Genomic DNA, 15532 nt, shown 5'->3' on the forward strand with positions numbered 1-15532 from the left:
TAAACTTCAAATGGAATTTACTGAACCTTTTATTTATTTTTTTTCTATAAAAAAGCGAAGCAAAGAATTCCCAAAGAGACATGATGTGACACACAAAAAGCAGCTCCACTGCAATATTCTTTCTGTAACTATAGTGATTGAATAATGCAGTGCAGAAGAACAAGTTACAGTTTTTTTTTTTTCCCCAAGTTATTCAGACACAGGAAGACATCACTTGAAAAATTTCAAGTCAATTATAAAAAACAAAACAAAAAAAAAAGAAAAAACGCATCAACAATCACTGTTCTGCATTGTGCCTATTCAATCTGGTATATAAGGTCATTTTATGTATTTTATTTGTCCTTAAATAGCAGTTAGATGGTGCTGTTCATAGAACAAAATACAGCATATGGTGAAAATACAGTATGTGATCTGCAGCTCCAATAGGAACAATCTTGTAACTGAGTTCCTTTTTTATTTATTTGTCTTTTTTTTTTTAGCGGTTAGGAACATCTAGTACAAACTTCCATATTGCTTGAAATTTGTTTAAAACATTTTATTATTCAGGACATGAGGTACAGCCAACATGGTACAGGGGAAACAACCCATTCTTCAGGGCTTGTGCACTAATTTGTAATAGAATCTGGAGTAACAGAAAAGCATGAATTAAAGTTATTGTAAAAGGTATAACTTTTTTAACTGTTTAACAGTTTTTAACTGTTTAAATAACAAACATGTTATACTCACCTGTTCTGTGCAATGGTTTTTCAAAAAGCAGCCCCAATCCTCCACTTCTCGGGGTCGCTGGCGCTCCTGGCTCCTTCACTCGCCGAGTGCCCCCTATAGCAAGCCACTTGCTATAGAGGTAGGGTTGCACCGATCCCACTTTTATAAGACAGTGTGAACTAATATGCAGCACTGATGGCCACTGATAGGTGGTACTGATGAGGTGTGGACTGGGTCAGTTTTTTTTTGTTTTGTTTTTTTTCAATCTTATTTTTTAGAATTTTTTTTTATTTTTTTACAATTTATATTTATATAATATGTGTGTGTGTGTGTGTGTGTGTGTGTGTGTGTGTGTGTGTGTGTGTGTGTGTGTGTGTGTGTGTGTGTGTATATATATATATATATATATATATATATGTGTGTGTGTGTATATAATATACAGTGGGGACTTAAAGTATTCAGACCCTCTTAAATTTTTCACTCTTTGTTATATTGCAGCCATTTGCTAAAATCATTTAAGTTCATTTTTTTCCTCATTAATGTACACACAGCACCCCATATTGACAGAAAAACACAGAATTGTTGACATTTTTTGCAGATTTATTAAAAAAAACCTGAAATATCACATGGTCCTAAGTATTCAGACCCTTTGTTGTGACACTCATATATTTAACTCAGGTGCTGTCCATTTCTTCTGATCATCCTTGAGATGGTTCTACACCTTCATTTGAGTCCAGCTGTGTTTGATTATACTGATTGGACTTGATTAGGAAAGCCACACACCTGTCTATATAAGACCTTACAGCTCACAGTGCATGTCAGAGCAAATGAGAATCATGAGGTCAAAGGAACTGTCTGAAGAGCTCAGAGACAGAATTGTGGCAAGGCACAGATCTGGCCAAGGTTACAAAAACATTTCTGCTGCACCTAAGGTTCCTAAGAGCACAGTGGCCTCCATAATCCTTAAATGGAAGACGTTTGGGACGACCAGAACCCTTCCTAGAGCTGGCCGTCCGGCCAAACTGAGCTATCGGGGGAGAAGAGCCTTGGTGAGAGAGGTAAAGAAGAACCCAAAGATCACTGTGGCTGAGCTCCAGAGATGCAGTCGGGAGATGAGAGAAAGTTGTAGAAAGTTAACCATCACTGCAGCCCTCCACCAGTCGGGGCTTTATGGCAGAGTGTATAAAGGAGAAGGTGCAGCACTAAAAAAATAATAAATAATATGATAATGTCCCAAAATATGAATAAAATGAAGTGAAAGTGGAAACTCCTGCGCTGTCGGGGGGGGGGCTACGCTAAAAGGACACTGCTGCAACACCTAAGTACTGATCCAAGGCAGGACAAACGAGACAAAAGTGGGGGAAGATGGTAGTTGCGCTGTGATGAAGGGGGGGGGGGGGGGAGCTACAAAGATGACTAAAGTGGCAAAGGGAACTAAAAAAGCAGAAACGGGCCAATGTATGAATGGATCCTACATGCTAAAAGAACATGGTGGGGATGCAGTGCAGTGCAACGTAGCTAATCAACATGACTATAATGTTGCGGGCAGACAAAGCCTAATATATAAAGGTAATTGTGAAACAGTGACTGCTTGAATATAGCAAAGCAAAATTGCATATACTAACACAAATAGGATGAATAATGACACAATGCAAAAAAAATATATAATGCAAGAAAAATTTATGTGGGCTAGTGCCCCATTAGCAAAAAGGTGCCAAATCCTGGTGAACTACAAGTGACAAATCCCTAGGGCAAACATGAATATTAGTTCTATCATCCAGTCCAAAAAACAAAAACTTGTGATGAGAAACACAAAACAATTCCAATCGTGAAGGGAGGGGGGATCTTCAGTGAGGACACCTCCGTGTTTGCAAGCCGCTTACCTTACAGCTGTAATGTGTACAGCCTGTGTTGCAAATCACCCGCAGGTGTAGACGTTCCGTGTATAAGGTAGTGACAATGATGAACATGCCAAGCGAAATATAAAAAATAAAAAGTATACAGCATGCACCAATCCTAAGGATTGGCGCACGGGACGCTGCCACAGACAAACAACAGGAGACGAGCTCGGCGCTCGTAGTTACTACACACTGCAGCATTGTTTTAAATGTAAGTTTATTGGACTTGTTTTATCAAATAAATATACCTTTTATATGGGATCACGCTATGTGCGTCTCTTTCCCCCTCACACTGTACATCACTACTCTACCTGACGAACACTGAGGAGAGAGGCACGGGGACATATTCCAGTTTCCAGGCACGGGGACAGATTCCAGATTGGTGACACTCCTGGAGGCATACGAGCTCGGCGCTCGTGGATTGATGCCCACACTCACTTCATGAAAGTGAGTGCAACCTCCCCCCGTGTGTGTCTTGCCCCCCCTCCACTGTGGTCGTCGCAGAGTTATTTTACATGCTGTATACTTTTTATTTTTTATATTTCGCTTGGCATGTTCATCATTGTCACTACCTTATACACGGAACGTGTACACCTGCGGGTCATTTGCAACACAGGCTGTACACCTTACAGCTGTAAGGTAAGCGGCTTGCAAACACGGAGGTGTCCTCACTGAAGATCCCCCTTCCCTTCACGATTGGAATTGTTTTGTGTTTCTCATCACGAGTTTTTGTTTTTTGGACTGGATGATAGAACTAATATTCAGGTTTGCCCTAGGGATTTGTGACTTGTAGTTCACCAGGATTTGGCACGTTTTTTGCTAATGAGGCACTAGCCCACATATATTTTTCTTGCATTATATATTTTTTTTGCATTGTGTCATTATTCATCCTATTTGTGTTAGTATATGCAATTTTGCTTTGCTATATTCAAGCAGTCACTGTTTCACAATTACCTTTATATATTAGGCTTTGTCTGCCCGCAACATTATAGTCATGTTGATTAGCTACGTTGCACTGCACTGCATCCCCACCATGTTCTTTTAGCATGTAGGATCTATTCATGCATTGGCCCGCTTCTGCTTTTTTAGTTCACTTTGCCACTTTAGTCATCTTTGTAGCTCCCCCCCCCCCCCCCCCCCCTTCATCACAGCGCAACTACCATCTTCCCCCACTTATGAATAAAATGAAGCCAAACGGAGCCTTCTCCGTCGAAAAAAACAGGAAACCTCTATTAAACCATGGAAAGATCAGAAAGGGATAGGAACACCATCACCCAAACAAACTGACCCTTACCATCAAAGTATGGGTTATACACATATGTTAGCAAAGGCAATCCTCTTAGGGTAAAAACACCGATCTTCGATGTCAGAGACTGGTGATGCAGGACGCGGTTGGACAGTGACACAGCGGCCATCTTTGTGGTTAGAAGCGCTGGACGCTTCACACTGCTGTTCTGAGTGGAACCTGTCCTGTTAAATCGCTGTATGGTCTTGGCCACCGTGTTGCAGCTCAGCTTCAGGGTCTTGGCAACCTTTCCATATAGCCTAGGCCATCTTTATGTAGAGCAACAATTCTTTTTTTCAGATCCTCAGAGAGTTCTTTACCATGAGGTGCCATGTTGAACTTCCAGTGACCAGTATGAGAGAGTGAGAGCAATAACACCAAATTTAACACACCTGCTCCCCATTCACACCTGAGACCTTGTAACACTAACGAGTCACATGATACCTGGGAGGGAAAATGGCTAATTGGGCCCAATTTGGACATTTTCACTTAGGGGTGCACTCACTTTTGTTGCCAGCGGTTTAGACATTAATGGCTGTGTGTTGAGTTATTTTGAGGGGACAGCAAATTTACACTGTTATACAAGCTGTACACTCACTACTTTACATTGTAGCAAAGTGTCATTTCTTCAGTGTTGTCACATGAAAAGATAGAATAAAATATTTACAAAAATGTGAGGGGTGTACTCACTTTTGTGAGATACTGTATGTCTTGTTTGTTTTGTTGCTGCATAATCTTCAATAAAAGTTTATTATGGAAAAATACTTAAGAATTGAGGCTCACAGATGTAAACTGTACACTGCCACTTGACACCATAGCTTTCTGTGATTTCCTCTTGTTTGTAAACATGTGCAATTTGTTTCGTTACAAATTCGTTCTCAGGCTAAATTCAGATTCGGAAGCATCCGAATGAATGAAAGACTCTTTTGACGGATGCATACGAAAACTAATTTTCAAAAAATAAAACGAAAATCCAAAAGGATGAAAAACGATTCAGGTATACCTCATCGTTTACTTTCGGATAATTTTGCTTTTCATATTTTCTATTTAGTTAAATTATTAACTATAACTATATTAAAATCTTAACTATTAATATAGTTTTTATTATTATTTATTATTATAAACTATTAAATTATAGGTATCGGAATTCCCTTTCAAATTTGGCTGTTAGTAATTGTTAGTGAGTGTAACTAATACAAATGCATCTGAAACTACGAATTATCCGAAGTAACGAATATTTCAAAGTAACAAATGCCAATCATAATGAATGATCCGATAAAGGGAAAAAATGAATGAAATGAAAATAAACACATTTTTCGGTAGTTCACAGGTCTATTTGTTTGTATTACAAATCATTGCACAAGCCCTGAAGAAAGGGAGTTCTTTCCCCTGAAATATGTTAGCTGTACCTATTTAAGCCAACTCCAGGATAATAAAAAAAAAACACTTATGGACTGCCCGCCTGCAATGTACTTCTGACGGGCGGCCTGCACAAGCAAGCTGTCTACTTCCGGGTTTAGGGCGCACACATGCATGCCCCCAGCACCTGCTGTGATTGTATACAGCGGTAGCCTGTCAGCAAGTCCTGGCCAATGATTCACAGCTGGGACCTGCTGATCAGCTGTGTACAATCACAGCCCAGAGCTCTGTGTTGACAATCAACACAGAGCTCTATCCAGAAAAAACGATCTTGATGCATGGATGAGAAACGAAGAGATCTATTAGTAAAATCATCACACTTTACAAATATTACACATAGTTAGGCACACATTTAACCGCCCTAGATGTTAACCCCTTTCGAACCAGTGTCATTAGTACAGTGACAGTGTATAGTATTAGCGCTGATCACTGTATTAGTGTCACTGGTGATGTCAGTGGCAGTTAGTCAGTCCCCCCCCCCCCGTGTCAGTTAGGGTCAGATTTCCCATCACACTATCGCAGTCCCATTATAAGTCACTGAAACCGCCATTAGTAGTATAAAAAAAAATATATATCCCATAGTTTGTAGGCACTATAACTTTTTTACACAAACCAATCAATATACACTTATTAGGATTTTTTTTTTTAAATCAGACATGTAGCAGAATACATTTTGGCCAAAATTTATAAAGAAATTTAGGATTTAAAAACATTTTATTGGATAGGTTTTATAGCAAAAAGTAAAAAATATTTGTGTTTTTTTTTTTTTTTCACAATTTTCTGTCTTTTTTTTCGTTTTATATCACAAAAACTAAAGAAACACAGTGATGATCAAATACCACCAAAAGAAAACTCCATTGTGAAAAAAATGATATACATTTCTTCTGGGTACAATGTTGCATGACCATGCAATTACCAGTTAAAGAAGTGCAGTGCTGAATAGCAAAAAATGGCCTAGTCATTAAGGGGGTAAAACCTTCCAGAGCTGAAGGGGTTAATTGCTGGGTTAATTTCTCAATATTTCTAGTGGGTTTCACATGAGGCTCTTTCACTTACTGATTCCTCACTCCATTTAGAGCTTCGATCTGTGGGTGGAGCCTTAACGTCATCACGTACAATACAGGGACATGTTACCCTGTATGATACGTTTACATGGCTGGCTTGAGACCAGTTGCAGTTTACAGAGGAGCTGCGGAGGACTGATCACAGCACTGCACGGAGCCAGGCAAGTATGGGTGGATTTTTTTAAATTTCCTGGAGTTGGGCTTTAAAAAAAAATATTTTACGTAAACATCAGGAGAGATGGATCTTCTTATTCTTATGCCGCGTACACACGGTCGGACTTTTCGTCTACAAAAGTCCAACGGACGCCGACGGACTAAAGCTGGTTGGTAATCCGATCGTGTGTGGGCTTCTCCGGACTTTCAGCAGACTTTTTCAGCCTCAAATCCGACGGACTTTAGATTTGAAACATGCTTCAAATCTTTACGTCGTAACTACGACGGACCCCGAAATCCGCTCGTCTGTGTGCTAGTCCGACGGACAAAAACCCACGCTAGGGCAGCTATTGGCTACTGGCTATGAACTTCCTTATTTTAGTCCGGTGTACGTCATCACGTACGAATCCGTCAGACTTTTGTGTGGTCGTGTGTAGGCAAGTCCGTTCGTTAGAAAGTCTGCTGCAAGTCCGCCGAAAGTCCGCCGGAAGTCTGTCGGACAGGCTGTCGGACTTTTGTAGACGAAAAGTCCGACCGTGTGTACGCGGCATTAGAGGTTGAAACAGTGGGGTTGATTTACTAAAGGCAAATAGACTGTGCACTTTTGAAGTGCAGTTGCTCCAGAGCTTAGTAAATGAGGTCAGGCTTCACTTTAATAACAAAAATTAAAAAACAGCATTTTTGTTTGCACATGATTGGATGATGGAAGTCAGCAGAGCTTTACTAAAGAGTCTTTTTCCCTTTAGTAAATCAACCCCAAAGCTATGTCTTTCTATTTAGAGCATGGTCTTGTAATGTATTTTTTACTTTGGGCTTCATCCAGAGTTATTCTTTAATGATGATGATGATGATGTCTTAAAGACCGAAGTTAAGGACGATCTTTGTAATGCTCTTAGCAACCAGTGAGGTTCCAGTCCAGTCATTTTTCTCTAGTGAAGCTTGAAAAATGGAATTAAACACACATCTGGGTCATACAGCATCACTTGTGCTTTTCTTTTCTGTGGACAAAGCAATGACATCAGGGCTTACTAAGGGCTTATTTCACTTTTACAGTTTTTACAGCAAACTTAGAAAAACAATGGTGGCCACTGCTGAACTCCTTCTGAAAAATCAACTTTTTTTTTTCTTTTTTGAACCATCTTGTGCAGCTCTATGTGCTGCGTGTTGCGTGGGCACAGCAGGCCATTTATTTGAATGGGCTGCCATGCCTCCTGAAAACACAGAGAAGAGGTCCATGCTCCATTTTTTTTAATTGCAAGCACATTGCAGATCCTAGTGCAGGAAGCGGATACTGAAATTTCCAGTGTGGGCGGGTGTTATTAGGATTAATGGCACACGCATCTCCTGCGTTTTTTCTGTGCAGGGGGTTGTGGCAGCATGTCAGGGTAGGGCAAAAGAGGGATTGTCATGTCCTCCATGTTGCCTTCCTTGTTGGGTGCCAAGTGTGGGTCACATAGGAGACCTACCCTGGGTGGGTTCTTCTGGGCTAGGCACCTTCTACAGGGTCACTGCCTTACATATGGGGTACCTTTACTTGAGTTACGCTAACAACCCAGACAGATGACTAAACATGAACAAACTCTAGTAAACTCTCTTGATGTAATGTACTTCACCACAGTTACTTGTGCATTTAGGAGGGACACACAGAGCCAATGCCCTCTCCACCTGTCCAGCGTATCACCACTTCCTCACTCCCAACAACAGTATGGGGCCCCGCCGTGCACCTAGCGTGGACTACATGTGTGCACTTCACTTTAACTCTTTCTTTTCTGTATCTGTGTACAGGACGTTTAAATCTGCTCCCACTGCTATGGGAGATGTGATGGGAATTATTCCTGTGCTACCGTAATGGAGAAAGAACGTGAAAACACAAAATGTATGGACCGAAAATTGAGAACAAACAGAACCCAAACAAGAAATTGGACAGGTGGGGGGGGGGGGGGGGGTGCTGCGCTAACCAGAGGTGCTCATGTAAATGATCTATGTAGAGGACTCCTAAAAAAGGTGGTCCAGCTAGTATAGGGAATGTCAATATCAGAATGTCAATCATATATCATGCTGCTATTCCCATTGCAAATGATACACCCATAAGTGCAAAATTAAAACAAATTGTGCAATAGGCAAATTGCACAGGATCTATTCATTTGTTTTAATTTTGCACTTATGGATGTATCATTTGCAATGGGAATAGCAGCATGATATATGATTGACATTCTGATATTGACATTCCCTATACTAGCTGGACCACCTTTTTTAGGAGTCCTCTACATAGATCATCTACATGAGCACCTCTGGTTAGCGCAGCACCGCCCCCCCCGTCCAATTGCTATGGGAGATGGATCGTGGCCAAGGAGTGCCGACAGCTTCTTCCTTGCTGCAAGAGGCTGTCTCACCTGTCACATGTACACGCTTACAATAGGCTGCTAGAGAACCCTTCATTATCCTTGGTATCTTCACACTGTATTAACTCTTTGTACTGATATCTTCATACTCCAATGTGTTTTAGTGACCCAAGTTGTAGACTATGTGTACCGGTTACTCACATTGCACCCCTTTAGTAACATCAGACCAGGCAAAGTTTCAAACGCTTTACTTGAATAAATTAACTTGATGGCAATTAGAGGCAACAGTCTGAAATAAAGTGCAAACATTCCCTAACATCCCTAGTCCCTAAATACAGGCTTGTGGCTGCCCCAGCATACCTGAGCAAGCAAAGTCCAATTTTGGCCTGGAATTCCATGTCTGGAATTTAGCTCCAGCTTTGGCAGAATACAGGCCATCCAGGCTCCGATTACGGCATTAAGCAGAGCATATCTCTCCAAGTATCTTTAAGTCCCTTCTCCTGTGGTGAGCTCCAGGACACAGGTTTCTGGCAGGAACAGGGACTCCCAGAGAGGCAGAGAGCCCTGGCAGAAGCAGCAGCTGGAGGTTACATCTTACTGGCTGTCTTTGTCTTTTCCCATGCAGACTATATGTGTGTGTCTGGGCAGAGCCCTCTCCCCTTTCATTTACAGCACAAGGAGAGAGAGAGGCAGAGCTCACAGATCAGGGACTGGCTTAAAGTGGATGTAAACCCAATGTCATCCTTTCTAAACTACTGCCATAGGGGTTATCTATAAGGATATACATGCTTCCTGCATGTATCTTTTTACCTGTCAAATGTCTCCCCTCTGTCTGTTATTAGACCCGAAAAACTGCAGATTCTGTGGGCGGGTCTGTTGTCTTGAGCTCGGTGGGTGGAGTCGTGATGTCAGTAGACTCTCCGCCCACCTCTACACTCCCCTTGTCAATATGCATTTCTCCTGTGTATTTCTAACACTGAACTTCTGCTGAATTTCTGCTATGATTTCTAACATCCAGTGAAAAGACAGGAAAGTAACCACATGACTTCAGCGTGCCAAATCATGCTGAGGTGTGGAACAGCCAATCCTTGCAGAGCTGCTGAAGAAAGGAGTGGGGGAGGGAACTAAAAAATAATGCATGTCTTAGGCTAGTGCACGAGATATGTAAATCACCTGTCACTCACAGCAAGGGGGAGGATTTGACAAAGTTTTTCTCAGTTTGTCAAGATTTTTCTAACTGAACAATAAAAGAGGATTGCTCAGAGATGGATTAACTCTGTGTGGCAAGACTGGGCTCAAATGATAGGAAATCTTATACTCTACAGTATGATATAATTTTTTTTTTTTTTTTTTAATTCGGGTTTACATCCACTTTAAAGCAGTAGTAAAAGCTTAAAAAAACAAACCACCAACAAACCCTGCAAGGTAAAGGCATAATGTGCTAGTATGCATTGCATACTAGCACATTATAAAATACTTACTGTAACTTGAAACAAAGCCATCAAGCAGCATGCTGTCACCACTGCAAAAGCTTCCATCTTCACCCGGGCTTCCTTCTGGGTTTGTGGGCTGCTGCCTCTTGAATGGCCGAGCCACGATGACGTCACTCCCACACATACGCACAGGAATCACGTCCACGGCACGGGCTGCTGCTCCCTAGAATATCTCATAAATGGTGCATGCTTAGAATTTAATTTAAGCTTTATAGAAGGGTTACCTGTAGGTAAAAATAAAAATACTGCCTTTACTACCACTTTAACTCTTTCCTGCCCGGCTGGAGTAGCATTAATTACTACCTGCCTACGTGCGGGAACAAGTGCGGACCCGAAAGTGTGAATCAAGCCTTATTAATGGGCCGGACCAAGTATGCAGAGTGAGAAAGTCAGACAAAAGTACAAAGAACTTACCTGCATAATTGATTGAGGTCACAGACTTGCAGAATAGATTTGGGAGGTTCAGAATGAACAGCCATGCCACTGGCATTTGCAGGATACAAAGTTAGCAATGACAGCCTCCGTGTTTCTCTCATGGCAGCTGTCCTTTAAATATATTACTGTATAATATCATTTATATAATAATATGAATAATATAATTGTGAAGTTTTATTTTAGTTTCCATAGTAGAACATCAACAACAAGTTTGGTAAACATTAAAATAGAATTATCACTGCATCTTTAAAATCTTTATTACTTCCCCCTGCTGCATTGATTGATCATTTACTTTTAAATGTGTGAATGAACATTAAGCGCTGCGGGTCTGTACACAGTGAAAATCTTAGAAGGGGGGTTCTGCCTAGTATTGTACTGTGTGTTGTGGCTGTCCCAGGGGAACACCCGTAAATTGGGCTATAGCTGGGGTTGGAACTACAGCACAGGCGTAAAAAATGTGCTTTTAAAAATAGAATTAATCAAACACTGCTTTTTTTTTTTTTTTTTTGCTTTTTTCATCAAACGGGCCCCCAGGTGGCTTCTGCCATAATGTGATGTAGGCACGCACCACATATTAGCACATAATGACAGATTTACCGGTCAAACGAAGCCCTCCAACGCTGAACTGTCACCGGTCCAGCTGTTCACAGGCACGTCCATCTTCATCCGGTCTTCTATCCGCGTTCATTTTCTCTAGCCACTTGAATGGCCCTGCTGTGACGACGTCACTCTCGCGCATGTGCACGGGAGTCGCATCATCACGGTGCAGAGCGGTGTCGTAAATGTACTGCGGCGCATTCATGTCTCAGTGTACATTACAGTCGACAGGCGTGGGAAGCATTTATGACAGAAGAAACTAACAGGGTCTAGCTACCTGTCAGCAATTTCTAAAAAAATTGAGTTTAATTCCACTTTAATACACAAGAGGGCTAAAGATTAGAATGGGACAAAGTGCTACATGTACTGAGGCATTCAAGAAGGATTTTTTTTAATCGTGCCAATATTTCTTTAAAGCTGACCTCTAGGCAGCTATAAAACACATAATATATTGCAGCTGTGCAAATAGCTGTGTTGATCGCTCAGTTCTCCCCCTCCGCTCTGAGCTGAGAGCTGTGACTGTCAGTCACTGGCTCTTTGCTATGTCCCTCCAGCGCTCACTGGAGGATTGGACTGTGGAAGGGGTGGGAGCAGCTGGCTCAGCCTTTCAGCAGATCGCTGAGAGGCTGAGCCAGGTGCCAACCAGTTGGCATGGGGCTTCAGCTTGCTGCCGACTAAAAACAGATCACAGGAGTGCAGAACAAACAGGGGAAGTATAGCCAATGACTTCCGCTGCTCTCAGTGTCTCCTGTGAGACAGAGAGAGCTGCAGCGCGGCTGCTGGGACAGCACTGGGACATAAGAGGAGTCAGGTAATTGCAAAGTTTTTTTTGCCTGCAGAGATTGCAATTAGTAAGAAAAACTTTCAAGGTTAGAAATACTCACGTTTATCAAAAAGCTGCCTATGCAGATTAAAACAAACTGTGCAGCTCCAATCAAACTTGAAGCGGAGTTCCACTTAAAAGTGGAACTTCCGCTTATCTGATTCCTCCCCTCCCCCTCCTGTGCCACATTTGGCACCTTTCGGGGGGGGGGGGGGGGAGTGGGTTCCCTGTTCTCGCTTCTGGGAGACCGTGCCGCAGCGAAGTACGTCAGCAGCTCGGCCCCCTTCCTCCTCCCTCGCCTTCTGCCAGGCCAGTAGGAAAGCGCAGCATGCTTCGCGCATGCGCAATAGGGACCCGGCCGTGAAGTCAGAAAGGCTACACTTTCGGGTTCCCTCAACAGCAATGGCGGTAGCAGCACCCCACCAGCCAATGTAAACATCGACTGTGGTGCCGACATCACTGGACTCCAGGACAGGTAAATGTTCTAATGTTAAAAGTCAGCAGCTACAGTATGTGTAGCTGCTGACTTTTAACTTTTAAAGGGGCGGGCGGGACTCCTCTTTAAATAATGCCCCTGTTATAGGTGTAGGCCATTTACATACCTCCCAAAGCCTGAATGAAAAACTCCCAGAGAGGGCATCATCCCATACTGCCTGGTTGCTGAGACGTTGCTAAGACACTCCCAGCTGATACAAACCCCCTCACATGTGCTTTCTCTCTCTCTCCTGTCAAAGTATCTGAGCTCAGCAAAGCTATGATGGGGGAGATAGTGGACTGCACACGTGCGGAGGGATTGAGAAAATTGCTCCTGTGAAGGTGGGGATGAGTATTGATGGCTGGGAGTACCCTAGCAACAAGCCAGGATGAGAGGATTCCATCTCTAGGACTTTTTCGGTCAGGCTTTGGGCGGTATGTAAATGACCTACACCTATTGTAAGGACATTATCCAACTTTAGTCAAAGCTGCACAGTGCGTTTTTATCTACAGACACCCCTTACCTGCATATGCAGTTTTTTGGTAAATGTGAACTAACTTTTTACGCGATACAGATAGGTCACCTTCCTGCCCTCAACTGGTGATTGGACAATGGAGGAGCAGCAACCCACTGATACGCTCATCCCTATGTTCTCTCACCTTTTTTCAGCATGTTTATTGTCAGAACATGTGTATGCAGCACCCTTTTCTGGCTCCATGTGCTGCCCCTCTCTCTACCAGCCTGGGTTCTACTGGATGGATTACAAAGGGTGATGCTAGATCAAAATCAAGTATTTACACGGGATGTATTAAAAAGTACCGTTAATTGTTTTTGTTTTGTTTTTTTTAATCAATACATAACTGCAATCTGTTTTTTTTTTCAGCCCGGAGTTCAGCTTTAAGACATCATACTCCTTGATGACCTAATTTCTTTTCTCTGTTTTGTAGGGCTCAGCAGATTCTTACACAAGCAGACCATCAGATTCTGATGTATCTCTGGAAGAGGACAGAGAAGCAATACGCCAAGAGAGAGAACAGCAAGCCGCAGTACAACTTGAGAGAGCCAAAGTAATACCTGATAACTTCCACCAATAACCTATTTCTATCTAAAACCGACTCACAACATAAACCTACAATACCAACAGAAAAAAGCGACATCCACTTCTGGCAAAACAAGCTTAAAGTGGTTGTATACCGCTGGACATTTTTAATTTTTTTCTCGTCCTGCAAGGTAAAGTCATGATGTGCTAGTATGCACCGCATACTAGCACATTATGTGATACTTGCCTTAAAACGAAACTGTTCCAGCGCCGCAATGTCAGCGCTGGAGCCGCTTCCATTTTCACCCGTCTTGCTTCCGGGTTCACGGGCTCCGGCTCTGTGATTGACCGGAGCCACGATGACTGCACTCCCGCCATTCACGGCACAGGGCTCGGAAGGAACGGCACCCGTGGCCGTTCCTTCAGAACGCATGCGCCAATGATGTCACTGGCTGCGTGTAATGTACATATCTCCTAAACGGTACACTTTTAGGAGATATTTAGACTACCTATAGTTAAGCCTTATTACCCTGTTTCCCCCGAAAATAAGACCTAGCGTGATTGTCGGTGATGGCTGCAATATAAGACCTACCCCCCAAAAAAGCCCTAGTTAAAGTCAAAGTTAGGTCTTCTTTTCAGGGTAGGGCTTATTTTTGGGGAAACAGGGTAGGGTTTATTTGGGGGGTAGGGCTTATATTGCAGCCACCACCGACAACCACGCTAGGTCTTATTTTCGGGGAAACAGGGTATAGGCTTACCTATAGGTAAGTGTCAGCAGAGGAAGTTTTCTTCCTCTATAAGGTGGCCATATACTGAGCGAATTTTGGCCAATTTTTAATAAACAGGCAGAACTTTGCTCATTGGGTGTTCCTGCCAGACACACTCCATTCAACAAAAGTTGATCATTCAATTGACATTTGTCGAAGGAGCCTGCTGCAAAATTTTTGAACAGTTGAACAGCGGCTGCATCCAATCAGATCCAGCCACTGTTTGAGTATTCTGACAGCCGCTGCTGGCTGTCAGAATACAATAGCCCAGCAAGGGAATTTTTCCATCCGCCCTGTTTAGCGCGAATAGAGGAATCTGCTAGATTTCTTTTTTTTTTTTTTTCTTTTGCTTAGGCTGAACAAAAGAAATCTAACAGTGTTTGACCAGCTTTACAGTTATGCCCTTATTTCGAAAGGGCTTGTTTAAAGACTTGCAGTTTGTGAGTGTTAGAAATGTGCAATTGAGACATGTTTTTGAATAGTGTAGGACCTACTGATAATGGGGTAGTTTGGTGCAGTGGTGGGCTTAAGCGTGGTATGGCCATATGATGTGACTAAATCCTCATACTTACATACTCATTAATATCAGGTGCTTTTAAGCAGCATTGTAAGATTTAAAAGTTACTTCTCTTGTGTTTTTGTATGTGTGCACTATACTTTGTGGTTCTTTTTATAGCTGCACCAACTATAGATATTCAGGTTTAGGGTGTGCCCCCCCCAACCCTTTGTTTGTTTTATATATATATATACACACACTATATTACCAAAAGTTCCTCCACCCCAAACCTCACTCATCCATGTCTTTATGAACCTTGCTTTGTGCACTGGTCCAAATCATTTGGTAGAGGGGGGATCATAATGTGGGGTTGTTTTTCAGGGGTTGGGTTTGGCCCCTTAGTTCCAGTGAAGGGAACTCTTAAGGCGTCAGCATACCAAGAGATTTTGGACAATTTCATGCTCCCAACTTTCTGGGAACAGTTTGGGGATAGCCCATTCCTGTTCCAACATGACTGTGCACAAAACAAGGTCCATAAAAA

General features: G+C 42.4%; 1 protein-coding gene across 3 annotated transcripts in view; it reads left to right on the forward strand.

Annotated features, from left to right (window-relative positions):
- The window catches only part of CACNB4 (calcium voltage-gated channel auxiliary subunit beta 4), a 284190-nt gene that overhangs the window by 175622 nt on the left and 93036 nt on the right, over window positions 1–15532 (forward strand). For all 3 annotated transcript variants that reach the window (XM_073634155.1, XM_073634157.1, XM_073634158.1), the window contains one exon: window positions 13637–13756. In XM_073634155.1, coding sequence (XP_073490256.1) covers window positions 13637–13756 — 120 coding nt within the window. The remainder of the gene's footprint in view (window positions 1–13636; window positions 13757–15532) is intronic.

Source organism: Aquarana catesbeiana, linkage group LG06 (genome assembly GCF_042186555.1).
Source record: "Aquarana catesbeiana isolate 2022-GZ linkage group LG06, ASM4218655v1, whole genome shotgun sequence".
In the NCBI taxonomy this organism is placed as follows: Eukaryota; Metazoa; Chordata; class Amphibia; order Anura; family Ranidae; genus Aquarana; species Aquarana catesbeiana.